The following is a 26,781-nucleotide window of genomic DNA, read 5'->3' on the forward strand; positions in this document are numbered from 1 at the left end:
AGGGCCACATCTGGTTCACCATAGTCGTCTGATTAGAATGTGAAATTCACGTCTTGCCAGATTCTTTTAATCTACTTTGCTAATTACTTCATTGGTTGTAATTAAAGATGGTTTGTTTTGCTGAAACGCAAAAACGTTGTGTTCTTTTTTAATTGTTGATGATCTAAATGCTTACTCTAAAATGTAACAGATTTTAAATTGTAATGATTGTAATGATTTTGGATTGCAGTAAAATATAGATATCTTTTCGATAAAGCTGGTAAATTCTTATTGTTAAACCCAAATTTCATAGCAAAGACATTTGACTAAAGTTCTGGGATTGTTGTTGACCTTGTGCAAAGGTTTCCCTTGAATGACAGTTTTCCTTAAATGCACAGGGTCATCGATTAAAGGAAAGGAAAGAACATTTTAACAACTTGTTATAAAATGTTTTGGAAATTCTACGTCTAGTCTTTATGAAATTTGCAGACAAAAATTTATATGCGTTTAGAAGATTAAAAATTGAAATCCCCAAAATGGATAAACGGAAGAAGATTAATGAATCCCAAAAAAATCCAACATTGCTCATAAACAATATCCATTATACTTCAGTGAGAAGAACTACACTGCTTGGGGCTGAAGAACTGGGTCATCCCTGTTTTCATTGTGAAGCTACAATGCAGACAAATGAAAAGCAACACAAATAGAGTGTAAACGTCATCCTCACATATGGCTATGGACAATTTGCACACTGCAGCACCATTTTTCCCACTGCGTCATGCAGGTTTTAGAAGCCCCAATAAAGAACCATTCTTAAACTACAGATTCTACCTCGTTTGTGTGTGTAAAACATAAATGGTGCACCACCAGATTGATCAAGTGAAGAAAATCAAAGCTCCATTAGTGCAACTCATTTACTCGCAGGGTGGAATTTTACAACCATTAGAGGAACTTACTTAAAAAAACATTGTTTTGAAGTTTGCCTACAATAATGCTTCTCATTTTTAGAAGATAAATTCAGTTTAAAGCAAAAAAATAAATAATTTAAAGCTGAATTAAACTTTTACCAACAACGCCAACCTGCTTTTTGACAGTGATAAACATTTTTCTTTGATCCTGCGTTCGCGGCAACTGTCCTGGTACTTCCATCTGGAGGTGTGTGTGTTTGTTTAAAAAGCATATTTAGCTATATTTATGTGTCTAATGTGTGTTTGTATGTATAGATTTGCCACCTAAGCATTTTCATTTTTCACAATCATTTAACTTTTCTGTGATAATTTGCACTTTACTGCATTGTCTGCCTTTACAAGATTAAACTTTCCCCCTATTTCAGATGTAATGGTTTCGTCTGTACTGGCGCGAAATTGTTGTAGCTCCGCCTGTTGTGTAACCCTCCGCCTGGTTCAAGTCAGAACTACTGTAGACGGACACGCTGGAAGTGACGTAGGTCTTGCCTTCAAAATAAAAGCTGTTCCCATCTGTTTTCCTTCACTGCAACACACAAAGTTCAAACAATTTTTTATTTTTGAGGGATGAAACCGGATCTACATTCAATCTATTGAAGGAACTTTAGAGACCACGAACTTTTCTCTGCACCTTTAACGTGGGTTCCAAGATAGCGACGGTGTTATTTGCACATTTTCATAGAATTTTGAAATAACTTACTTGCGTTGTTGCACACTTAGAAACTGGATTAATAACTACAAGTTTCTTTGTTTTACTGGTGGTAAGCAACAATGTTAATAAACTTACGGGTGCTGCTGGCTAAACTGCTTAACTGTTGTTTAATTCAATTTTTATTTGCTTATGATTATTATTTTTAGCTCAAAGCGGAATCTCTTCCTCCACTCTTGACTAAAATGAGCTGGTAAGTTCTAATATTGGAAATAAGAAGATGCGCAGTTATGTAAAAAGTAGCAGCATGCATATAATATACTGTTTATTCCCCCGCCCTGTATTCAATAGCATACAGACAACTTTTAGTTGCTTTCATTATAATGGATTGATTCGGAGCCACTTCTACTGGTCTGTAACACACCCACGTTCAGTGGAAGCAAACGTGTTGGTGTTCTCACTCACTCAGGGTTTATGTGTGGTTAAAACGCCAGAGGGGATGTTCTTTACTAGTTGCAAAACATTTATTTTGAAAAGTTTGCACCTTTTCAAAATAGCACGTGACCTTTTTAAACATGCTGTTTTTCCTTTTTACAAAAAAGGGCTTTGCTCTCTGCATTCCTGTTGTCGTATTAATGTTGGTTTGATTTTTCTGTTCAGACTCTTGACTTACAATAAACAAGAATTATTTTATTTATTTTTATGTCCTTCTTGTTTGAACTTATTTTAAATGTTAGACCCACATTGAGCCAATGCAGCACAGTGTAGCCACTCTTTGTTTGATCTTTTCTGAAAGAACCACTCCAATAAAACATGGTATTGATGCATATTTCTCATGATGGAGCGGTCAGTAAAATGTAACTTCCGAGTATTTCTTTATTGAAATCTGCTCCATTCTGATCATCCACAAACAGATCCATGAACGTCTTTGTTTTCCTGGTCTGAGCTGGAATCTGGATCAGAACTGGACGACTGGACAGATCTGATATTGACCACTGTTTTTGTCGCACCGCTAATGTTAGGTTAGAGCTGTGAAGAGTAAACGGGTGTAAACAGAGAGCTCTCTGGAAGGGGAAGTGCGGGAAGGCTTGCCCCACGCCAACACAGTGGAGCCGGTTTTTAAAACAATTGTGCATTTTGTGGTACAGTCCTCTAGTTTGGCCTGGATTTACTCTACGGTCCCGTCTTTCAGAAAAGCAAATTAGTCTAAAGAGCTTTTTTTTAAAAATATATTTATTTATGTAAAAATAATGTACATAAGTAGTATTCTGTAGGTAGAACTGAAGTTTAATTGTTGAGACTGGGGCAAATAGACTTTACATATTTTTGTAACAATTGCGTGAGTAGCCGCCATCTTTAAAATGGCCACCATGGTGGATTTTTCTTGAGGCAGCTGTGCTTTTCTGAAAGAAGGATCCTGCGGTACATCCAAGCCAAATGTAGTGCTTGGACCACAAAATGCACAATTTGTCTAAAATATCGACTTAATGGCCCAAAACGTGGAGGTGAATTTCTAACAAACTCCTGCTGTTCTGCAGAAACTATGTCATAGAAAACAACACAGGAGTTATTGATTATGGCAAAAATAAACAAAAAAAGACGACATCATCACAATTTAAAGTCCTCTGGAAATGCGATGGATCAAAAAGTGATCCTAGTGGGCCCTGAAAGAAATGTTTCTATTGTTTTAGAACACAACTTTTTAGTTGGACTGATCTTCTAGATTTGATTTGATTTCTTTTTTCTAATTTCATGGTTGTTTTGAAGATGTTTCTGTGTTCCGTGCATGAAGACAGAAGCTTTAATGAATAAAGCCGGTCTCCATGTCTGCCTCTGGCCTGGATGTGGTCCTGATAGCAAACGCATCATCTGCATTTCATTCAAGACGTCTTAGGATTCTCTAAGCTGCAAAGAATGCCCTGCCTCCTTGTAAAGTCATCATTGTCTTCCTGTGTTGGAAGCATGAAGGAGGAAACCCGAAGCTCATCTCCTCAGTGTCCAAAACCCGACGAGTCCGAGCAGCCGCTGGGCACCGCCATGGAGACAGCCGTGGACCCTCATGGAGACGGCAACGGTCGGTGACAGCAACCCCTCACACACATCTAAAAATCTGGATTCCTCAAAGGAAATGGGTTTTGTTTTCTCTACTGTTTGGATGGTTGTGAAGCCGTTGGCTGTGATGACGTCACGTGTTCTTTCCTTTAAAGATGGGAGTGTGAAGGGAGAGGCCATGTCTGAGGTGGTCATCACCAAAGAAATGGAAGCTGAAGAGAAGCAGCTGATGGAGGAAGGAGAGAGGAAGGAGAAGATGATGATAGAGAAGGTGTGTGTTCTGTCTCAGTCACATCCGATCCCGATCTGATTCCTTTGATAAAACCGACTATCAGGGAACGTTTGGTCAACATGGAAACCCAAAGGAGCAGTTTAGTGGCTTCACTGCTGACAGAAGCAAGCCCCGCCCACTTTCCATTTCTTAATTGAAGTCAGACCAGAGATATGCGACTGCTCAAAAGACGCCTAGATGCAGGCTGTAAAGGGGAGCAACTTCCTACTGAAAGAGTCCAGATTGACCCCCAAAATTAAATGAATGGTCAGTCTGATTAAAAAATACATTTGATGAATTCTTTTTCATTTCTATTCACAATAATTATGGGAGGCTTCAGAACGTGTTTTACTTTTATTAGAGCTCGAGGTCATGCATAACGAAAGGCACGTTCTTTGATGACCATGTGGGCGGAGCTCAGGTTGGTCCATTTTTGGACTGCTGAGGCGTGTGGACTGAAGTCCCGCCTTCCTGTTCAGAGGGATGAAAGGACGCCGTCCTGGACGCCAAGGACCAGATTGAGGGAAAATGTCACCACCACCACATACTCAAAAAGTCACCACATGTGCACACATCTGGTACCCAGTGAGGAGGCTTTTTTCAACATGATAAACAATCCACGGACAGCCAAAAGATAAAATGGTTGTATGGCCTGTTTCCCTATCAATCTCTTTAGCGTAGTGTGCGCTCTGTCCTGATTGGCTGTTGGGCTTGTCAATCAATTTCCTCCATGCAGTGCCTGCTGTGCAGAGATAAGATCTTCAATCTTTATTTTCATTCTCTAATTCTTTTTCTGTGAAGGTTTGAACTTTGAGAGTTTAAAATGCTCATGTCTGTCTGCGACAAATGTAGAAAGTTGTGCAATAAGTGCACTAAAGGTGCAAACTTGCCTTTTCATTGATTCTATTGTTGTTTGTGTTGTTTTATTTTCTGAACATGCAACTAAACGACGCTTGGAGTGTGGTTGTTTTAACCTTGTCAGCTAAAAATGAACACATGCAGATCCTGAAGGCCGGACTCTTGATCCGCTTTTGTCTAAGGATGAAGTGAAATTGTGTTGGATGATGTGTTTGTCGTCAGGCTCGCGAGTCATGGGAGAGGGATTCCCAGGACATACGCTACAAACGTCTGCAGCATCTGCTTCAGAAGAGCAACATTTACTCCAAATTCCTGCTGACGAAAATGGAGCAGCAGCAGAATGAGGTATGGTGTGTGTGTGTGTGTGTGTGTGTGTGTGTGTGTGTGTGTGTGTGTGTGTGTGTGTGTGTGTGTGTGTGTGTGTGTGTGTGTGTGTGTGTGTGTGTGTGTGTGTGTGTGTGTGTGTGTGTGTGTGTGTGTGTGTGTGTGTGTGCGCGTGTGTGTGTGTGTGTGGATGAGGGTTTCTAACTGGAGATGCCGTTTCAGGAAAAAGTCAGGAAGGAGAAGCTGGAGAAGACTAAAAAGGTGCATCACTCATTCTATATCTGTTTAGTTTCTTCATCTGAACATTTCAAAGATTATTGATCTCATTCACAGACTGCTGCCAAAACGGATCCTGAGAAAGGTGAATTTACTACTATTACACTAGCAGCTCTGTGTTTTTGTACCAAGAGATGCTAAGTTTGTTTCTTCCTTTTTTTAGACAAGAAGAAGAGGAAGAGGGACTACAAAATAGCAGACGTGATGTCAAAGGAGGTTGGCGTCTTTTAGGCCGGAACAATTCATTACAAATGTATCGTCATGGCGATATATGCAGTATGCATGTCGCAAAAGACGCCGAAAGTGGTTTCCTTAAATGTGCTAAAAATACATTTTGTGGCAGCTTGAAGTATTTAACGTATGAAATAAATCCTTTTATGCATCTGACCATCCAACCGGATCGACCCCTTCTATGTTGGATGTGGGCCTCCTGTGTAGACGAGGGTCATCTGGAGTTTAATTTATGTTATTTAGGCTCTTATTTAAATTAAACTGTTGCTGTGAAATGGAAATGATCTCTTTGGTTATTTTTCTATTTGTTCATATTATACCGTCATCCCAATATTGTTCACTAATATCGCGATATTTGTTGTGCAGCTTTGTCTTTATTCTCGTTCACAGTCTGCTTCTGTTTGACTTTCATCTAACAGGAAATCATGACGCAGGCTGCAAAGAAATCAAAAGTGGAGGAAGTGGTGAGCTTTCTTTACTGTCATGTGGAGTTGGAACAATTTCAAACTCGTCCACTTGTTGGAAGAAATGTCCTGAACTCGAATAGAACCCCCAGAACCCTTTGACCTGAAGAAGACTAAAGTGCAGAAGAGCAGCTTAAAGTGAAGGAAAAATGATAAATCAATCAATAAAAAGCTGTAAACTCCAAAGTATTTGTTGTAAATAAATGTAGCTTGAATGAAAAAGATTAAGATGGACATAGCGGCTCCTTTTCACTCAGCAGAGCGTCCTCATACCCCCAGCTTCACTTCAGGGCAAATGTGAAAATCAACGGTTCAAATCTGGATGGTGGTGGTTTGCAGGAAACTTGCTGAGTCATGTTTGTTACATCTGGTTTTCAGGCTGAAGCGCCGGCTCCTAAGAAACTAGAGGCAGAGGACATAGAGAAGATGAGCGATTCGAACCAGGACATAAAGAACCGGCTGTCGGAAAGCGTTCGAGAAAAAGCCAAGCATCTGCTGCACCCCGACAGAAAGGTGGACGGACAGCCCGTTCCTGTCCAGCAGCCACAGCTCTTCACTGGAGGCATCATGAGGTGGTACCAGATCGAAGGCATCGAGTGGCTCCGGGTAAGTGAGGAGCGTTTGACATGGGTGGGTTGTGGAGATTTTGCCTTCTGTGGAAACACCATAAGGTTTGACGTTTGTGGTTTACAAACCGATCATGGCCGGTCTCTAGAGATGCTTTGATGAGCTTATTGTACAAAAAGTTTGGAAATGCCCCCAAACAGGGGGCCCCAACCCCCGGGCCGGTGCTGGTCCATGCGATAGTTGGTACCGGACCACAGAGGGGGAAAAAAGACCACCTACAGTTTGTTCCATTCTAATTCTGATAGAAGTTTTATTTTGGAAACTAGTCACTCGAGTCGCTCGGTCCCGTGTTTAAAGTCCATCCACTACGTCCTAAAAGCGCCCCGTTTGACTGGAAAAACTTCACTTAAAAGCGTCTTTAATGTATATTTTTACAGAAATGAATTTCATCAGCTGTAAGCTGGTCGTTGTGCTTTTCTTCCTCTCCACGGGCCACAGGGTTCAGGGAACCTGCAGCGTCCAGCGTTGCACTGATGTGTCTTTTCTGAAGACCAGAAAAGCTGCATGTGCACCTTAGGAGTTTATTAGGATCAGTGTGACAAAAATACACACTTTAAAGTAATGTTTGGCCAAACAAACAAAGGTATCTGAAACGTTTCTGCTGGTAGAAAAGAGTCGATGAGGAAACAGAAGAAGAACCTCTGTCTTCAAAATAAAAGAAATCTGCATTTAACAGACAAAAACCAGGAGTCTTTACTTCAAATATGGATTTATTACAATTCTTCCCACAGACCATAATAATGCAGAATATTCAGCAACCAGCTGTCTATTGTTACAATCAAGCTGCTAATAAAGTTCTTTCAGACTTTTTTTTTTGCATTTATCCGTCTCATCCTTAAAGTCAGACAAGGCTGATGTTGGCGTCTGATTTTTTTGGTTTCCACATTGACAGTTATGGGTTAAAGGTCAATCTCCGTCCCATTATAATGGTTCCTACATGAAATCTAGTGAACAAATGAAGTTTAAAGCAGCTGCAGATATTTTACAGAGGATGAAGGTAAACTTTATCCTCAAAAGTGAAGAGAAACTGGAGGCTGGAAAAAGGAATTGGACTGAGCCTGGTGCAGACCAGAGTGTGAAAATACGGTCTGACATTAAACCGTAAAACAGTTGGAGACGTCTGCTGTAAAAGGTTCTTCATTATTTTAAGACATTTTTGATCAAATGTGTTTCCTCATCTCTTTATGGCTGCTTTTGTTTAAAGTGCTGCTATGAAAATGATTCAGACTTTGCTTATAACTCAAACAGTAAAACTGCTGACATGAATAACTCCTAAAAACATTGATCTATAGCTTCAGACAAACGCTAACACGAGTAATAATGCATGTCAGAGACAGAAAATGGTTGAGTTTCCAGTGGAGGCTGGACGACCAATGGGTGATGGATGTAAAAACAATTCCAATCTAAAGCATTGGTTCCAAACCAGTCAATGTGGTGCCAAAGACATTTTGATGTTTGTCATTTGAACTCTGTGTTCGTGTTTCTGCTCTGGACTGAACGGTTTCAGTTTCTGATGTGGACTCGACTGAACATCAATAGAAATGCAGTTCATTCGATGGATTTGTCCGTCTCTCTGAAGTGACCTTGGAGGTGCCGTGTGGTGGAACTGCAGCTCCAGATCAGCGGAGGTTCTCGTCCGTTATTGTTTTTCTTTTGTGCCTGCAGATGTTGTGGGAGAACGGCATCAACGGGATCCTGGCGGATGAGATGGGGCTGGGAAAGACCATCCAGTGCATCGCTCATATCGCCATGATGATAGAGAAAACCGTGATGGGCCCCTTCTTGGTGGTGGCCCCTCTTTCGACTCTGCCCAATTGGATCAATGAGTTCAAGCGGTTCACACCAGACGTGAGGAAAGGACTAGATCAAGGTTCTGGTTTGGTCTTCTGGGATCTGATCTGTGTCACATTTGTCTCAGGTGTCTGTGCTGCTCTACCACGGCCCCCAGCCGGAGAGGGCCAAGCTGCTGAAGCAGATTAGGAGGCCTCAGGGGCCCCTCAACATGTGTCCTGTGGTTATCACCTCTTTCGAGATCTCCATGATTGACAGAAAATTTCTACAGGTACCGTTACATGTTATAGAGCCTGTTCAAATGATGCACAACAGGTGAAGTCCATCAGTGCACAACAGGAGGGTATTCCAGTGTTCCAAGCGTGTGGGTCTGCTGTGTAGAAGATGAAGCAATGTTGAATTGTGATGCTTATTTGTCAAATTTTCTCTTAAATATTTATAATTTCTTTTGCCAACATACATTTTTTGGGTCATACAGCTTGAGTGTACAAAGTGAACAAATTCACTTTCAGTTTAAAACAACAAAAAAACAACCGGGAAGAGATGGAACATTTTAGATTTTTTTTGAGAGGCTTCCCTTCTTTTGGACTCCCGAGTAAGAATGGCCGCCTCTGGCTTGTCCTTCAGCGCTTTCAGTGGAAGTATCTCATCGTGGATGAAGGTCACAGGATCAAAAACCTGAATTGTCGGCTGGTGCGAGAGCTGAAGACGCTTCCGACTGACAACAAGCTCCTCCTGACCGGAACGCCGCTGCAGAACAACCTGGCTGAGCTCTGGTCCCTTCTCAACTTCCTCCTGCCAGAGGTTTTTGACGACCTCAAGAGGTGATTGGTGTAGCTGCTGTGTGTGACCTGTTTGCACGTCTCAACTTGAGGAGTTTAGAGTTGCTAGCTGTGACTGGCATGCAGACGTCCCAGCTGAGACCTGTGAACATGTTTGTCGTCCAGCTTCGAGTCGTGGTTTGACATCAACAGCCTCGGCGAGCCTGAGAGCCTGAAGGTGTCGGAGCGTGAGCAGAACATCCTGAGCATGTTGCACCAGGTGGGTCCTAACTCTTGATCTACAGCCCCAGCAGATATTGTTGAAAAGGCTTCATGATTCTCATGATTTCAGTAGGACACGGATTCTCCATGATCATAAACTGTGTTTTTGCTTAAATTTGACCATATAGTGAGACGGAAACCTCAGTCACATCGGCCCGGAGGGGTCCATGTGAAGATTTGCCCTTTTTTCACCTGCACATCGACCCGTACGGGTCGATGTGCAGGTGAAAAAAGGGCAAATCTTCACGGGCACACAAGTGAACTGTGGGAACTGTCCAGACCATAGACTGCTCGGTCTTTCAACACATAAGGTTGAAGTAGACGCGTTGTACCAACCATTTCTGAAACTCCACCAAATCCTGCGGACTATGCACGGCGTCCGTTCGTGGTGTTGCAGGCTGTTAGAAATCACACAGTCGGAGCAGCGTTTGTGTGGACGTCCAATGGGTGTCCCACAGACACGTATGTATCATGTGGACACCCCCACAGTAAAGAGCCAGTACTCGCACCTTCTTAACGAGTACTTGGTTGTGGTGTAAGGACATCAAACGACAGCATCACCCGTACGTAATGGGCGCTCGTTACTTTCATTATCTTTGCAAATGCTTCAAGGCCGTAGTCATGTGACGGTACGGGCGGCTGACCCGTACAGACGCTGCAGGTCCGGGCCTGAGGAGGGTCAACAATGGGGGGCCACAGCATCTTAAAGGAAGTGCAGGTGTGTCTTGCAGTTCCCCTGAGGCTCGTGCGGCCACCGTATGGAACGTCATGAAAATGGACGGTACATGTGTGTATCGTGAAGTATTTGCAGAGGTTATGAAGTTATCCCCACTTGTGACGTACGGGTAATGCTGTTGCAAGTTTCCCTTACGTAGCACTCTGATCATTAGTGAGGTGGGTGCACTGACCCCCTACTGCTGCACGGATTCACAGGTGTGCAGGTGACACACAAGTGTCTGTGGAACGGCTGTAGGATGTCCACACAACACTACACACTCATTTCCTCATTTCTAACAGTCAGGCTGCACTCAGTGCACACTCATCTCATGATCAGCACTGACGGGCTCATTGCGCCGTGCGCAGGATTTGATGGATCAAATGAAAATCTCAGTCTTTCCTACTTCGTAGCCATCTCAAAAGCAGCAGATAGCCGCTTTTGTTTGATTTAATGAAACTCAAACTGGTTTTATGTCTGCACTACTCCCATTCAGCATCCTTCACAGTGTCTTACTTGTGGAATATTTTTTTGATGATTTTGCCCCCCACCCCACAGATTTTGACCCCATTCCTGCTGAGGAGGCTGAAGTCTGACGTGACCCTGGAGGTTCCTCCTAAAAAAGAGATTGTGGTTTATGCGCCGTTGACCCCCAAACAGGAGCTTTTCTACACTGCTGTGGTCAACAAAAGCATTGCCAAAATGCTGGGCCAGGAAAAGGTAGGATGACATGATATCGGTGTATAAAACGTAAACGACTTCTACAAACTACAGAACCAACTGTCTTTCCCAGCTTGCTTCCCAATGATGCCCAAAATCCATTTTCATCAGGTTTTAGGCAGAGTTTGAGTATGTCGTAGGGGAGACGTTTGCACTCCGAAACTACAAAAGCAATCTGGTCCTTGGAGTCCAGGACTGCTGCAGGATAGAAGGAGTGTTTCTGTCCATCATGCATCAACATCAGCATAATGAGTAGCTTTTCTACTGCGGGATTTTGAAAAAATGGATCAATTTACTTTGGCTTTTTTGAGGGCAGGTCTTTTCTTGGAGAACTTTTGTTGTTGTTGCTTTTTCAAAGGTTCAGCCAAATCCTGGCCTGCTGGCTTCATGTTTAGAAGCTTTTCTGTGCCATACAATTCCACTTAGCTGTAATTATTTATACCTCTTATCACGTTACACTGTTGTAAGGGATTGTGTGTCGGTTCGTTGTTCATCAGAGAAGTGCAAGTGAAGACTCATCTGTGGCTCCTCCCATGCTTTATTCAGACGGAGGCTCCGGTTGCGTTGACGCCGAGCGGCAGACCCAAACGTCGAAGTCGGAGGGTGGTTGACTACAGAGACACGCATGACGACACGCCATTTGCACTGGAGAAATATCTGGAGAGGGTTCAAAAGGAAGCTGAACAGAGGTCAGCTTCATCAAAAAACACCATGTTTATGTAAAAGCAGCCTCCATAGAGTGAGAGGCAGGACCGGACTCCTCTGTCACATTAGCAGTCTGCACAAATGGACGGCTCACATCATTCTTCCTCTACTCCACACAGCTCCACTCCGGTTCTGAATGCTCAAAGTCCACTGGATTCTCAGATCAACCTGAAGCTGCAGAATGTGTTGATGCTGCTGAAGCGGTGCTGCAACCATCCGTACCTGGTGGAGTATCCTCTGGATCCGGCCACGCAGGAGTTCAAGGTGAGGATCATGCAGGTGCTGCTTTGAAACCTTTTCTAACATGGATGGTTGGACCTGGAGGACACTGATTTATGGAAGGATACATTTAAATATCCATCCATCCATCTATTACTCTCATCTGGAACGGATTCGTGGGGGCAACAGTCTAAGCCACAGGTGTCAAGCTCCAGGCCTCAAGGGCCAGTGTCCTGCATGTTTTCTAACCAACCTGCCATTGAAGCTCCTTATTGGCTAAACACACCTGATCCAGGCAATCGGAAGCAGTTGAGGCAGGATTTCTGAAAAACCAGCAGGAGGTCAGCCCTTGAGGCCTGGAGTTTGACGCCCCTGGTCTAAGCAAAGAAGCCCAGACTTCCCCCACCTTAGAAGGGGAGCTCCTCTGGGGGCACCCCAAGGCGAGAGACTATGTCTGTCTGCTTGCCTGGGTCCTCCCGGGGGCCTCCACCCAGTGGGACATGCCCGGAACTCCTCCCCAGGGAGGCGTCCAGGAGGCATCTGGACCACATGGCCCAGCCGCCTCAACTGGCTCCTCTGGATGTGAAGGAGGTTCTACTCCGAGCTCCTCCCCCTATCTCTGAGGAAGCGCCCAGCCCCCCTACAGAGGAAACTCATTTCAGCCGCTTGTATTCAGGACCTCTTTTCTGGGGGTTATGACTCCCAGCTCATGACTATAGATAGATAGATAGATAGATAGATAGATAGATAGATAGATAGATAGATAGATAGATAGATAGATAGATAGTCTTTATTGTCATTGCAACATTGTACAACGAGATTAAGGTGCAAAAATAGTCAAATAGTAAAAATAGTAAAAAATAAAATCACAATAAATAGTATAAAAACAATATAAAATACAGCAGACATAACCCACACACGCGTGAACATTCTGTCATGTTTCCATTTATGGCTTGTTCTTTACAGCGTTTAATGTAGTTATTGCTACGGGATAAAAACTTTCCTTGAATCTGTCAGTCCTTGTTTTGATTGACCTGAACCTTCTCCCTGATGGCAACAGTTCAAAGAGGGAGTGTCCAGGGTGTGAAATGTCCTTAAGAATGTCCTGGGCTTTTTTGAGGCAGCGCGAGTATAGGTGAGTATTTGAATAAATTAAGAGCTTTGCTTTCTGGCTCAGCTCTCTCTTCATCACAACAAACTGGTATAGCGACCGTATAACAGTGAGTTAGAGCCGGTCCACTGCTCAATGACCCAGATGGAAACCACTCTCTTCCTCTCTTAAATTCCAGTTGATCTGGAGATCAGAATCCTGGATCACATGACTTGGATGAGTGAGAACCTTCAGGCGTTTGACTTTATTGCATGTTCTTTGTTGCAGATCGATGAAGAGCTGGTTCAGAGCTCTGGGAAGTTCCTCATACTTGACCGGTTATTACCTGAGCTGAAAAAGAGAGGGCACAAGGTAAAGCAGAAAGCCTCTACTCACCTCTTTCTCTGGATCTTGTCACTTTGTGCATTTATTTATCAGAAAGCCCCCTGACATCCTAGAACATCACTCTTACCTGAAGCAAACAGACAAGCCGGGTTTCTTTCAGAACCGTGTTCAGACAGATGGAGAGTTACGGTTCAGCCGGATATGTCTCTAGATATTGACAGGACACGGATACTGAGCTGGTGGTTTTTCTGGAACCACAGCTTCTACGGTTATTGATGCAGAAGTTGAAGTCTAAAGTCTCATTAGTCGTCTCTGCATTCGACTCCTCCCCTGAGGGAGCGGCGAGCTGCAGACACAGCCGCACTCGGGAACCATTTGGTGGTTCACCCCCCCAACCTAACCCCTTAATGCTGAGTGTGGAGCCTTTTTAAAGTCTTTGTATGACTCAACCATAGATTTGAACCCACAACCTTCCCGTCTCTACCACACGGCCACTGAACTGGTTACACTTGAAAACACTCAGAATTCTAGAACTAACATGTAAATCTTGAAACAGAAAACCCCCGTCTCATCTCAAATCTTTTCTAGCAGAACACTTTATTCTGATTTTGGAGACATTTTGGCCTGACTGAAATGTTCTGGACTAAATTGGATTGTAATGAACAAAGTCCAGTGTGAATGTTTTTGTGGCGCGCTTTGAGACCGCCTCAGTCCTGAAGCAATCCTGAAATAAGTTAACCCTTTAACACCGGACATGTCGCCAGTAACACAGAAATGGCAGACGCTCTGACATACCGTAGCTCTCCGACCGTTTATGCCATCAACGGGAGCCAGCGGATTCTGCCGGGGAGCAAAGCGACAGAATCTGCTGGAATGGTGTTGATTGCATAAACGGTTGTTGAAAGAAAGTCAACACTGGAACTTGAGCTTCGGTGTAAAACGGTTGAATTGACTGAAAAACTTGTTGAACTCTGAAGTGCTTGACAGACTTTCTAGGTGTGTCTGATGGAGAGTCCTCTGACCCGCCTGGTTGTGTGGATGTACGGTAATTGTCCGTGTGATTGGTTGTGTTGCCTCCAGGTTTTGATCTTCAGTCAGATGACGTCCATCTTGGACATTCTGATGGATTACTGTTACCTGCGAAGCTTGCAGTACAGTCGGCTGGACGGCAGCATGTCCTACGCTGAGAGAGATGAAAATGTAAGTTTAAAAATTCACCAGTCAGTTGTCTGATTTGGTCTCCAGTTCAGCCTCAGTCTTACCGTTCTTTCCTGGTTGTCCTCCGTCAGATTTCAAAGTTTTCTAAAGATCCTGAGGTCTTTCTCTTCTTGCTGAGCACCAGAGCTGGAGGACTTGGAATCAATCTCACAGCTGCTGACACAGTCATCATATTTGACAGTGATTGGGTGAGTTCATGACAAATCTTTGATAAAAACTTCGGGTTTTCCACTTTCTTCTGTTTACCTGTACACGCGGCTAAGTTTCTGACCAGAGTGTCTGTTTTACAAACATTTCTTCGTCATTAGAATAAAACTAATGTAAAACATACTGAATAGGACCTGAAACATTTAGACCATGCCCCTTGGATCTTGGACTTTTTAAAAATTCTGTCTAATCTTGTCTCCTGTTGCCAGAACCCTCAGGCGGATCTGCAGGCACAGGACCGCTGTCACCGCATTGGACAAACTAAGCCAGTGGTGGTGTATCGACTGGTCACAGCCAACACCATCGACCAGAAGATCCTGGAGAGGGCCACGGCCAAGAGGAAGCTGGAGCAGATGGTTATCCATAAGAGTAAGGAGATGCTGAGCTGTGTCAGAGGTCCACAGACTTGACACTGGTTCTGATGCAACATGGCCATGCTACAGCCATGTTGCATTAGAAAAGGGGATTTTTCATTTAAAGCCCCACTCCTCACTGATCTATTTTAAAAGCGTTTCCAGCGGTCCTTTCAAACTCTTTCAAATGGCTCATCCAAGCTGCCCCTGGTCCGGGACCAGGAACCAGTCTCTGACCCGTCTTTGGAGGTGGAATCTGTTTGTTTCCAATCAAACTTAGCTTCAGTTCGCTCCAAGTTTCCTCTCTTAATACAATCCGTCCTCGAAGTGGGACAACTGAACCAAGACGGCCACCGTAGCAGGGCATTATGGGATTTTAACAGAGTAGCAGAGCAACAATGAGACACAGAAACCCATTGAAAAGCGTGATACACGTTGCTTCTCACTGTTTTCCTGATAAGCACATATCAGCGTACCGCCATAGCCGTCTCCCCAGTAACCGCGTGTCTTCACGGGACCAAAGTAAAAGCTGTTGGACCTGACGTTGGTACAGACGTTCTGAATTGGTTTGTAAAGTTTGGAAAAAGTGAATTATCTCAACAAGGACTACGGAGCGGAGGACTTCCATTGTTTCTGCCTCTAGCTGCTTTGCCCCACCCTCGTAATTCCTGACCAATGGCTGAACAGATCTAATAGCTTTGGTCCGGAATAGGAAAGTCTGCTTGACGGCCGTCTGAATAAAGACCAAACGCAAGGTTCAGGACCAAATTAAGTAGACTCGGTCCAGACCAACAGACTTTTCCAGTCTGAATCCAGCCAAAAACAAAGTGAATAGATGACACAGCTCAATTCTCATCCATAGATTTGAATCCTCTGAAATGGTTCTTCTCTGAGCAAATCTATGGAAAACATTTGACTCCATTAGGGAAATAGTATTTACAGAAATGTTATTCATGTCTATGTAATGTATGCATTTTGTATTTGTTACAGCCTAAAGATAACTACCCACAGGGCAAGAGCATTGGAAATGTCAATGTAACTTCTCTGTGAAACAGGACTAAAAGGATGTGAAGAGAGCAGTGAGTGGAGAACTGCCTCCAATGCTCTGGTCCACTCAAGCTGTTATTCATTAGCCTGACATTCCTCATTCATGTACTGAGTACTAAAGTTTTCCCCTGGTGCTATCCTATGGGGTCCAGATGACCCCACCCTTACATTGACGTGTTCTCCCTACCATGACAAAGGTGGATAAAGGTGGAAAGATTTCATGTAATCCATGGACACCAGTGAAGATCACAAATCATTGAAGAAAAAAGGTTCAGAGCACTGTCTAGTGGGTCTAGATGACCCAACTCCCAATGTTAAAGTGCCTAGGATAGCACAAGGGTTACAGACAAGACACACCAGGAAGCAGCATAGACCCTTATTGAGTCAATGGGCTGAAAACTCTGACATGCAGAGAAACCATCCGAAACGGTTGTTCAAACTAAACCAAATAAACCTGAATGAAAAGTGCTGCTGTTCCATGCAGGTGGAGCAAAGCTGCTCCTCGACGATTTTCTCTTCATCTTTAAAGGAGAGACTATTCAATTTCACCTTGATCACCATCGACTCCAACTGTACTTTGAACCTACTTTCTGTGCAAGAATCTCAGATTCTTCCAACATTTGAGTGGATTTGGTTTCATTCCTTCTCTTTTCTCTTCAGATAAGTTTAAAGGCGGGAAAGCTGAGCTGAATCAAAGCAGAAGCTGCGTGGATCTGGACGAGCTGCGTGAGTTGCTCAAAGTCCAGAGGCCAGAGAAGTGAGTGCTGACACAGCATGGATACAACGACAACCAACAATTCTTCCTGGCACTCTAACTCATTAGTCTGTGTGTTCCCTCAGGGAGGTGAAGGCTTCCAAAGGGAAGGTAATCAGTGACCAGGACCTGAAGGTCTTGCTGGATCGCAGTGATTTAATAGGTGAGTGGACAAGCTGTTGTCCTCCAGCATCAAGAAGATTCAATACTCATTTATTTGTCATTAAAACAACAAAATTGTGTTTGGAGCGTTGACAATCACCCTTATTATTCAAAAATTAATACCCAATAAATAAATAACAAAAGTGCAACATCAGTACAAAGAAAGGAACACAGCAAGGTCAAAACAAAAAAAACAAGACATTCAGTGTCAATAGCAGCTTGATGTTGATGTCCAGTTCAGTTATTTCATGGTGGAGAAGGTGTGGGCTACAGTCTATACAGTCTGTTGGGATAAGCAGCTATGCTGTTCACAGTGTACTCAGATGAGAAGGTTGGAGGGGGGGAGGGGGGGGTTGGTGGGAGGGACTGTTCAGCAGCCGCACAGGCTGTGGATCTAGGCTGTTGCTCAGTCTGGTTGTTCTGGCCTGGATGGACCTGTCCCTCCTTCCTGAGGGCAGCAGATGGAGGAGATGGTGGGCTGGATGGTGCTGGTCATGCAGGATGTTGTGGACTCTCTTTAGACGGCGGGTGGTGTAGAGGCTGCTCATCTCTGGTCCCAATGATTTTCCCGCTGTTTTCACCCCCCCGTTGGAGTCTCTGCTGATCAGCCTTTGTGCAGCTGTGAAACCACACTAAAGATCTGCATGTCGGAACACAGCTGATGGCACCGTTGTAAAAGTTCACCATCAGCTGCCTGGAGGTTTTAGCCGTCTTTAGTTTCCTCAGGTGGTACAGGTGTTGTTGGGCCTTACAGGATAGGTCCTCTGTCATAGTGACCCCCAGAAACTGGTCACCCGCTCCACCATCACCGTGCCAATGGAAAGTGGCTGAGGGTTTTTACTGCGTCTTTGGAAGGCAACAATATTTTCCTTGGTCTTTTTGGCGTTTAGGTCATTATTGGTCATTATTGTCGTTGATGAGTCCAAGCCCTGTAGTGTCGTCATCAACTTCCACGATGAGGTTGGATGAAGATGATCAGAGTACAGTAGAGGGCTCAGCACACACCCTTGAGGGGCCCCGTGTTGATTAAAACGGTGGATGAAGTGTGCTCTCCCACTCCAACGCTCTGTTTGCGGTTGGTTAAAAAAAGTCTGTAGTCCAGTTGCACAGTGCGGTGTTGAGTCCAGCATGGTGTAGTTTGGCTCGAGGCTTGAATAACATTAAAGGCCAAACTGTAGTCCACAAAAAGAAGCCGTACATAGGCTAGAAAAGGCTAAGAAAAGAACCCAAACTTGAGCATCTGACTCTAATCATTGAGAACACGGGAAAGCACAATGCCGTAGACGAGTCTTTGTTCCCATTTCTTGCAGATAAAGACATGGGCGTGGTGAAGGAAAAGGTGGGAGTCTTTCGAGTGGTGGAAAGCAGAGAGTCATCAGGGATCACTTTGACCTGACGGACTGATACAACTTCAGGACTGGACCCCCCAACTGCTGTCTGTCTGTGGATACCTTCTGGAAAACACTGTTCCTCTGGTTCAACGACTTTTTAAGAACATTTTGTTGTTTATTTTGCTGTTTTGTAACCAGACGTTTTGTGTGTTCTCCAAGCACGTTATCTGAGTGTTTGAACCGACTCTGGAGAGTTTGGAGCTTTTCAGTCTAATGGGCACAAATAAAGCGAAGCCACTTAATGCATCCAAAACAAGATTCTCTTAGAGAGAAATAGGTTGACGTTATTGTTTGTTCTTTTTTCTGAGTTTGTTGGAATAAAAACTTGATTATTTGATGTTGTGATTTGTTTTTTATTGGTACCAGAAGTGGTTCTATTATTTTAAGAGTAACTGCTGACGAGGCTAGACCTTTAGTCTTATTTATCCACTATATAGTGAATAATTGTAATCTTTTGAAGGTAAAACATTTTAACCTTGCTTGCAGCTTTACTAAATGGGTCATTATCACTATAAAGTGCCTTTGGTGTCCCCATGAGTATCACTCATTCATGAACCAAATGGAGCAGAATAACTAAAGTCTGACTTCTTATAATTGACCAAAGACTTGCACACAAATCAGTAAAATAATTTGATCCTTAATTTGAGATTTTGCTAATTTATGCAATTTCTTTTCTTCGGGTATGCAGTTTTATGTCCCAAACACTGTTCTGCTAACATCAGGGTGTGTAATAAATGGTTAACGTATGCTAAATAAAAAAAAATTTTGGTGCACATTACTTGATAAAAGAAGTTATTTTATTCACGCAAATTTTATCTTCATAATACTGTTGAACATTTTGCGCACGTCCCTGACCTTGCTCTCCACCCTGTCATTTTGGGATAACTGTCTCTTTAAATATAGGGCTGCACGGTGGCGCAGTGGTTAGCGCTCTTCCCTCACAGCAAGAAGGCCCCCAGTTCAAGTCCTGGCTGGGGGACCTGAACCAGAACATCAATGGGGGTCCTTTCTGTGTGGAGTTTGCATGTTCTCCCCATGTACGCGTGGGTTTTCTCTGGGATCTCCAGCTTCCTCCCACTGTCCATAAACATTATCCATAGTTAATCGTTAATCTAAATTCTCCATCAGTGAATAGGTGTGTGATTGAGGACATTCTACCCTGCGACAGACTGGCGACCTGTCCAGGGTGTCCCCCTGCCTTCTCCCACAAGTGACCAGGATAGGCTCCAGCAGCCCCGTGACCCTGAAAGGGAAAAACGAATTAGAAAATGAATGAATCTCTTTTTTTAAAGAAAACCTAATTTTTTAACTGACATCCCAACCAGCGTTTTGTGTTTCTTCACTGCAGACTGAAACAGTGGCAAGTTGCAGAGTAAATATTTACACTTTTGTTTAGTAATTGTAATCATATTAGGTGTGTAGTCAGATGTCAAGCATAACATGACCACCCTGTCATGGTGAAATATGATTTAATATAAAAGCCTTTCCTAAATTCCAAATATACAAGTTCAACAGTACACAGTCTACTTGCTAACTGAATCATGTTGCTAAGTGAAGATCCATAATGTGCTCAATAAATGCTAACATTAACCAAAAATGTCCACCCTGTCATTAAGCCTTCTTTGACAGGAAGGACATTCTGATAGTTTATGGCAACAAACTACTAATGTTACATATTTCAACAGCTCCTACTGACAAAACCTAAATTTCCCCCTGTGGGATTAATAAAGCATAATTGAATTGAATAACAATAATAACAGGGTATAACAGTAAAGGTTGCTTACCGATACATTGAAGAAACTGCATATCAGATTTGTTTCTTTCACTGTGCACATTGATGTTCAGAGGTTATCTCAATAAAGCCACATTAATGGCTCAGTTTTTGGTGTTTTGCTACATAAAGGAAGAGTGGATCAAAACCAGTGTGTTCACCTGATAATTTCACCCTTTGATTAACTGCAAAATGAGGTAATTTAATGACCTTTTGAAAATGTGTCCACGCTGGCATTTTCCTATTCAAAGAAAAAAAACAAGTTAGCAAAACTATCTGTGTGATTCCTTTATTAATACATACGGTCCAAGTCGTATTGTAATGTTAGAAATTTTCACCAGATTTCTTTGCAATTCTTGCTGATATTGTGTGTATAAAATTGTTTGCCCTAATTTTATTACTATCCTAATATTTTCTTTATTAGCTGCTTATTAGCTTTATTATTATTAATACACTGTTTTGACAAAAGGACTAAGTAGCTTTCTGAAAATATGAATTTAAATCTATGATCTAATAACAATGTATTTAATCTACTCTGAAATCGTCCATGACAGGATTGACATGTTTGCGGTTTGTGTGTGCATTGTCTGCTTGCAGTTGATTTATAAAAAGTGTGGGAGCTTGACCAACATGCATTTCTGACAGCACAGCATCCACCTAACACAATAAATGTGAAGTCAAATGGAAAATCCCATATTTTTTGGTGGGATATTGGGAAGTCTCAAAGGCACCTTATGGTGACATTGACCCAAATGGTAAATGGTGTACTTGTAAAGCGCTTTTCTACCTTTCTTGAAGGCCCAAAGCGCCTGATCTGCTGCCAAACACTGACGCCAACCTTTTTTTTTTTTTTTTTTTTAACTTGTTCTGTCCAACAGCTGAGCAAACAGATTAGAGCTGAAGGCTTTTTGTGTTGGACAGGTTTTACTATCACAAAAAGAGGTTATATAGCTTCAAGAAACTAGAGTGTAGATTTGTATAAACCCCTTTTTGTCGTATTATTTTTTATTTATTTGTTACATTTAGTGTGTGTGGGGAGGGAGAGGGGAAGAATGTGAGGGGAGGGTGGAAGAGAGTAAAAGGAAGAAAGGTGAAAAGGTGGGGGATACAAGCACTGATTTGACTAAGTTATTAATTTAAGCTGTAACAATTATACCAGATCTGCTGGAAAGACAAATATTACATCAAAGGTGAAAATCTGACACTAAGATGAGCGAAAAAAAATCTGTCCATCAATACACTGTAGGTAAGGAGGAGGGATGAAGCAGACAGGGAGTGTGGCAGTGTGCACGTGCACGTGGGGGTGGAGATACATGCATGCTGCCGACGTGAACCGTGTGTTCATAAAGGGAGCCAGAACCTACCCAGCCAGACCAGCCAGACCAGGAAAGGGGAGGAGAGCCCCCCAGGCCAGAAGCCCCCCCAGCATCCGGACCCAGGCAGCCCGGGAGGGGAGGAGGAGGGGACCGCCCACCCCACCAGCCAGGCACAGAGACGGCCCCCCTACAGGGGCCCCCCCAATGCCCAGAGGCACAAGCGAACCCAATGTCCGGCCCCCAGGCCACAAGACAGGAGCGCTTAGCCGTACCAGGCGGCAGCCATGGGGGCCACCGGGCGCCGGACACCGAGACAAAGGCCAGGGACGAAGCCAGGGCCCCCGGAACCCATGAGCCAGCCACCACCCGACCGGCGCCCCGTCCCCGCAAGCCAGCCCAGGCACGCGACAATAGCAACCCAGGGATCGCCACGCACCCACAGCCACAGCCACCCCCCTAAAACCCTACGCACTACAACCCCCCCCCCCGCCATAATATCTGACCCCCCCTCCCCAACCCTCTCAGTGCCCTCCCCTCTCTGTGATGGGGAGGGAAAGCCCCAGAGGGTCCCAGCGAGCCAGCCCCCAGGTCGGTCCTACCCATGCACTCACACACACATACTCACAATCATCTGGTTACCCTCCCTACCCCCGCCGCCACGCAGTAACCCCCCCCCCCGAGCCGGCCGACCCCCAGCGCCGCATGCCCGACCCCTCCCGCAGCCGACAGGATACCCATAAGCCCGGCCGCCCTGAGAGGACCAGGCGGGTGAAGACCGGCCGCCCCCCCCCGACCCCACCCACGTATGGAGGTGTGGGAGTGCTGTGTGTGTGCTGCAGGTAAAATAGGAGGTCACCAGTGTGGGGGGCTCCACCGCTGCCAAGCCACAAAGCCCCCCACTCCGGAGTCACTCTGTGAGTGGTGTGTATTTGCTGTGTGTGTGCTGCTAGCATGCAGTGTGTGTGTCTACAGAGGAAGTTAAAATTGTGGGGGCGGCCAGCGAAAGGTGAGCACGGATGTTTCACCGTGCCCCCCTCCACCAGACCCTCTCCACAAGGCCCTAGATGAATCAGAGTGTCTAATATGCAAGTAAAAAGCGGGGAGGAGGGCGGGTGCCAACGAGAACCCAGAGAGGGGCATCCCCAGAGAGCCCCGCCAGCATACCCCTCCCATCCAGATCCCGGGGCCCTATGTGCCTGTGTGCAATATTTGTTTGGGTGAGAGCGGGGAGGAGCGGGCGGATGGGCACAACCGGGGGAGAAGGCTCCCCCGAGCGACCGGCCCCCCAGCCGGCCGCGGTAGGCGCCCCCCCTCCCAGAGCGGCCGGGCAGCCAGAAACGGCAAGCCAGCCGCAGTTGGAGGCCAGAGCCTCGCGGCGCCGAGAGACAGCCAGCGAGGAAGGGTCCCGGTGCCAGAACGGGGGGGCAGGGGGTCCAGCCCCACCATTCATACCCTGGCCCCCCTAAGGACTAGCACACTGCCCCCCCAGGCCCCCCCCAAAAAATAAATAATTAATAAAATAATAATAATAATAATAATAATAATAATAATAATAATAATAATAATAATAATAATGAAATAAACCCACCCAAGTGAACCCATTAACCCCTGCTGTGACTGCGGCGGTCGACCCCCGGGGGGCCAGGCCACGCGCCAACCACCGGCCACGGGCGAAACACCGGCCACGGGCAGACGACCCCAGGCCCCAAAGCCCCAAGCCTCCCCCCAGCCCCCGCCACGGCGACCAGCCACCCAGCACGGCACCCGGCCGCCATTCCCGGTCAGCCGCACTGCCTACCCTGCGCCCAGCAGGCACCCGCCCAGGAACCCCTGCCAAGTTGCCGGCAGAGTGTGCGCCCCCACCACCACCCCACCCAGGCAACCAGAGCATAGAGCCGGGAGAACGACAGGCCCGGCAGAGCCCGCCCCCCCAAACCCACCCCGGCCCACCCAACCAGCCAGGACCCGGCTCAACCTATCACCATCCCACCCCCACTAGGTGATGTGACTAACCAGCTGGAGCCAGGGAGAGTCTGAAGCCGACAGGTTTTTTGTGGAGGACATTATCTCTGAACTAATATGCTCTGACATGAGGTTTCTGTAGTGGTTGATGCTAAGATTATTTTTAGATTTCCAGTTTAGGAGGATAGTTTTCTTTGCGATACATACAGCGGTGAGAACCATATAAGCCTTGTTAGATTCCATGTTGATGTTATTCAGGTCACCTAATATGCAGAATTTGGGGCAAGCAGGAATCTTATGATTAAACCAGATTGATAAATCCTCACAAACCTTACGCCAGAATGATTGGACAGGTGGACAGAGCCACAGGGCATGCAAATAGTCGTCTATGTTGTTACCTATGCACTGTGTGCATATAGCAGACTGATTGAGACCCATTTTAAATAACCTCTGTCCGGTGTAGTGAGTTCTGTGGAGAATCTTGTATTGAATAAGTTGCAGATTAGGGCTTTTGGTCATATTAAAGGCATTCAAACAGATCTGTAGCCAAAATTGATCACTAAAATTCAATGATAGCTCAGACTCCCATTTTGTCATGGGTAAGTAAATGGTTTCATCTATGTCTGATAACATCTTATAAATTTTGGAGGTGAGTTTGGGATTTTTAAGGTCCATGAAATGTGTTACTGTAAGGGGAGGGTCTAGGTCTATTTGGGTCAGGCAGTATTTAGTGCTTATAGCTGATTTAAGCTGCTGATATTCTAGAAATTTGTTTATATTAATTCCATAGGTTGAGGATAACGTTGAGAGGGACATAAATTTTCTATTCTGAATTATATGCTGGAACTGCTGGATTCCTTTGTTCTTCCATGAAGCAAAATGAATCATGTTTTTGTTAATCAAAATGTCAGGGTTATTCCAAATGGGGGTAAGTTTACATGGAAATAATGTGAGGTTGTTTTTTTTTAAAAAATCCCACCAGGCTGTTAAGGATGAGCTGATGTTTAAACTTCTGAAGCATTTGTGTTGTTTAATTTTAGAACTGAAGAAAGGTAAATTAGAAATATCTAGGTTATCACAGAGATTTTGTTCCATATCTAGCCAGGATTCATCCAGCACACCAGGATTCAGCCATTTTTGTACATAACACAATCTGTTCGCGGAGTAGTAGTCCTGGAAGTCTGGAAGGCCTAGTCCTCCTCTATCTTTAGGTTTTTTTTAATAGTTTTTAAACTAATCCGTGGGGGTTTACCTTCCCAGAGGTATTGGGAAATGAATGAGTCTAATGATTTGAACCAAGTAGTTGGAGGTTTGGAAGGAATCATTGAAAATAGGTAGTTAATTTTTGGGAGAATCATCATTTTTATGGCTGCAACTCTCCCGATTAGAGAAATGGGTAGAGTTTTCCATCTAGTGAGATCAGCCTCGGTTGTTTTAAGTAGTTGGGTGTGGTTTAGCTTGAGTAGATCAGAAAGCCTAGAGGAGATATTTATACCTAAGTACTTTATGTTGCCTGTTTGTATTTTAATAGATGACGGATTTAGATAATTGCAATTAATTGGTAGAATTGTGCTTTTAGACCAGTTTATGGAGTATTCTGAGACTGAGGAAAATCTATTAATTAGGGAGATGATTTGGCAGATGGAAGATTGTGAATTAGGAGTAAATAGTAAAACATCATCTGCATAAAGACTTTTTTTGTGTTATAAATTTTTGGTTTGAATGCCTTCAATGTCTCGACTTTGCCTAATTGCAGCAGCTAGAGGTTCAATAAATAGTGCAAATAAAGACGGAGATAGTGGACAGCCTTGTCTGGTTCCTCTTTGTAAATTAAAGCTTGGAGATGTTTGATCATTTGTTCTGATACGAGCATTAGGAGAGGCATATAGTATTTTAATCCAGTTAATAAATGATTTTCCAAAGCCAAATTTGTTCAGGGTGGCTATTAAAAATTTCCAGTTGACCCGATCAAATGCCTTTTCTGCGTCCAGTGACAAAATGGTTGCTTCTCGGTTGTTGATGGTTGTATAATCTATGAGGTTGATTAATCTGCGCATGTTGGTAGATGAATGTCTACCCTTTATAAAACCTGTTTGGTCAGGATGTATTAGAGAAGGAACTACCTTCTCCAGCCTTCCCGCCAAAGCTTTGCAGATTATTTTAAGATTTGCATTAATCAGCGATATGGGTCGATAGCTGGATGGTGATGTGGGATCTTTCCCAGGTTTCAGAAGTAAGATTATATTAGCAGAGTTCATATTTGGAGGTAGATAATTGTTGTCCTTAATTTCTATTGTCATTCTGAGAAAAATGGGAGCTAAGATTTGCCAAAACTCTTTATAAAATTCTGCTGGGAAGCCGTCTGGTCCTGGGGCTTTTTTACTAGGCATGTTGGTTAATGCTTTATGTAGCTCTTCTTTGGTAAAAGGGGACTCCAGGGCTGTGATTTGTTCCTCTGTTGGTCTAGGCCAGGGGTCACCAACCCTGTGCCCGCGGGCGGCAGTGCGCCCGCGAGCACCCCTTGTGGCGCCCGCAGGGAATGCACCCAAAAAAAATCTTTTTTTTTTTATTGAAGCAAATATTCAACAAACAACCACCGCATGTCTGTCAATGACAACAATATCAATTCTGAGATAAAGGTAGACAAAGAAAAACCCAAATATGTAAACAAATATAACTTAAAAAATAATCACTAAAAGTAAGGGTCTATTACAAAAGTTTAAATAGATCAAATAAATTACACAATTTCTGGACATTCTTATGATTCATGTAATGTAAAGATTTTGAGAATAGGTTGAGGTGGTTGAGTAATCCATTAATGTGAGGATTAATATTCCTGTCTGTTTTTATTTACATTTATGTTTAAAAAGTTAAAATTAAGTTAAAGTTTTAAAGGTTTAAAAGTTTAGCTTTAGTGTGTTCAATAAATATTTATCTTGTTCGGCTGCAACCTAAAGTCTGTTTTGAAATTAGGCTCCCTCTGCAACTGAGTTTGACCCCCCCCCCCTGTAATACGAGTCTAGAAAATTCATGCATGTTTTTGTGTGTAAAATGAGCAAATAAAAATAGGGCACACAAAAGGAAGTCCTCAAATTGTGTTGTTTTTTGGGGGGGGGCTAGGAGGTTTTTAGTGGCGCCCTTCATACCACTTGGTGCCCATGAAATAGCCCTCGGTCTCAAAAAGGTTGGTGAACCCTGGTCTAGGCAAATCTATGCTATTGAGAAAACTGTTGATGTCATTGTCAGAAGGATTAATTTGGGATGAGTAGAGGGATT

General features: G+C 44.0%; 1 protein-coding gene across 2 annotated transcripts; it reads left to right on the top strand.

The window, feature by feature from the left end:
* Window positions 1-1,513: 1,513 nt before the first annotated feature.
* Window positions 1,514-18,793, top strand: hells (helicase, lymphoid specific). Of its 2 annotated transcripts, XM_078932213.1 has the most exons (25): window positions 1,514-1,582; window positions 1,665-1,705; window positions 1,803-1,846; window positions 3,555-3,667; window positions 3,801-3,916; window positions 4,997-5,119; window positions 5,321-5,359; window positions 5,432-5,459; window positions 5,538-5,590; window positions 6,025-6,069; window positions 6,448-6,675; window positions 8,362-8,544; window positions 8,615-8,758; window positions 9,115-9,311; window positions 9,435-9,528; window positions 10,804-10,965; window positions 11,512-11,654; window positions 11,790-11,934; window positions 13,268-13,351; window positions 14,405-14,524; window positions 14,614-14,730; window positions 14,959-15,118; window positions 16,810-16,906; window positions 16,990-17,066; window positions 18,376-18,793. In XM_078932213.1, the coding sequence occupies exons 3-25, from the start codon at window positions 1,839-1,841 to the stop codon at window positions 18,459-18,461; spliced, it is 2,562 nt and encodes an 853-aa protein (XP_078788339.1). In that variant the 5' UTR covers window positions 1,514-1,582; window positions 1,665-1,705; window positions 1,803-1,838; the 3' UTR covers window positions 18,462-18,793. The 2 variants fall into 2 exon arrangements, with proteins under 2 accessions (XP_078788339.1, XP_011482355.1); XM_011484053.4 differs by having other exon boundaries at window positions 1,517-1,705.
* The last annotated feature ends 7,988 nt before the right edge of the window (window positions 18,794-26,781 follow it).

The sequence above is a fragment of the Oryzias latipes genome, chromosome 15 (assembly GCF_053564925.1).
Source record: "Oryzias latipes strain Hd-rR chromosome 15, Olatipes_Hd-rR_3.1".
Lineage (NCBI taxonomy): Eukaryota > Metazoa > Chordata > Actinopteri > Beloniformes > Adrianichthyidae > Oryzias > Oryzias latipes.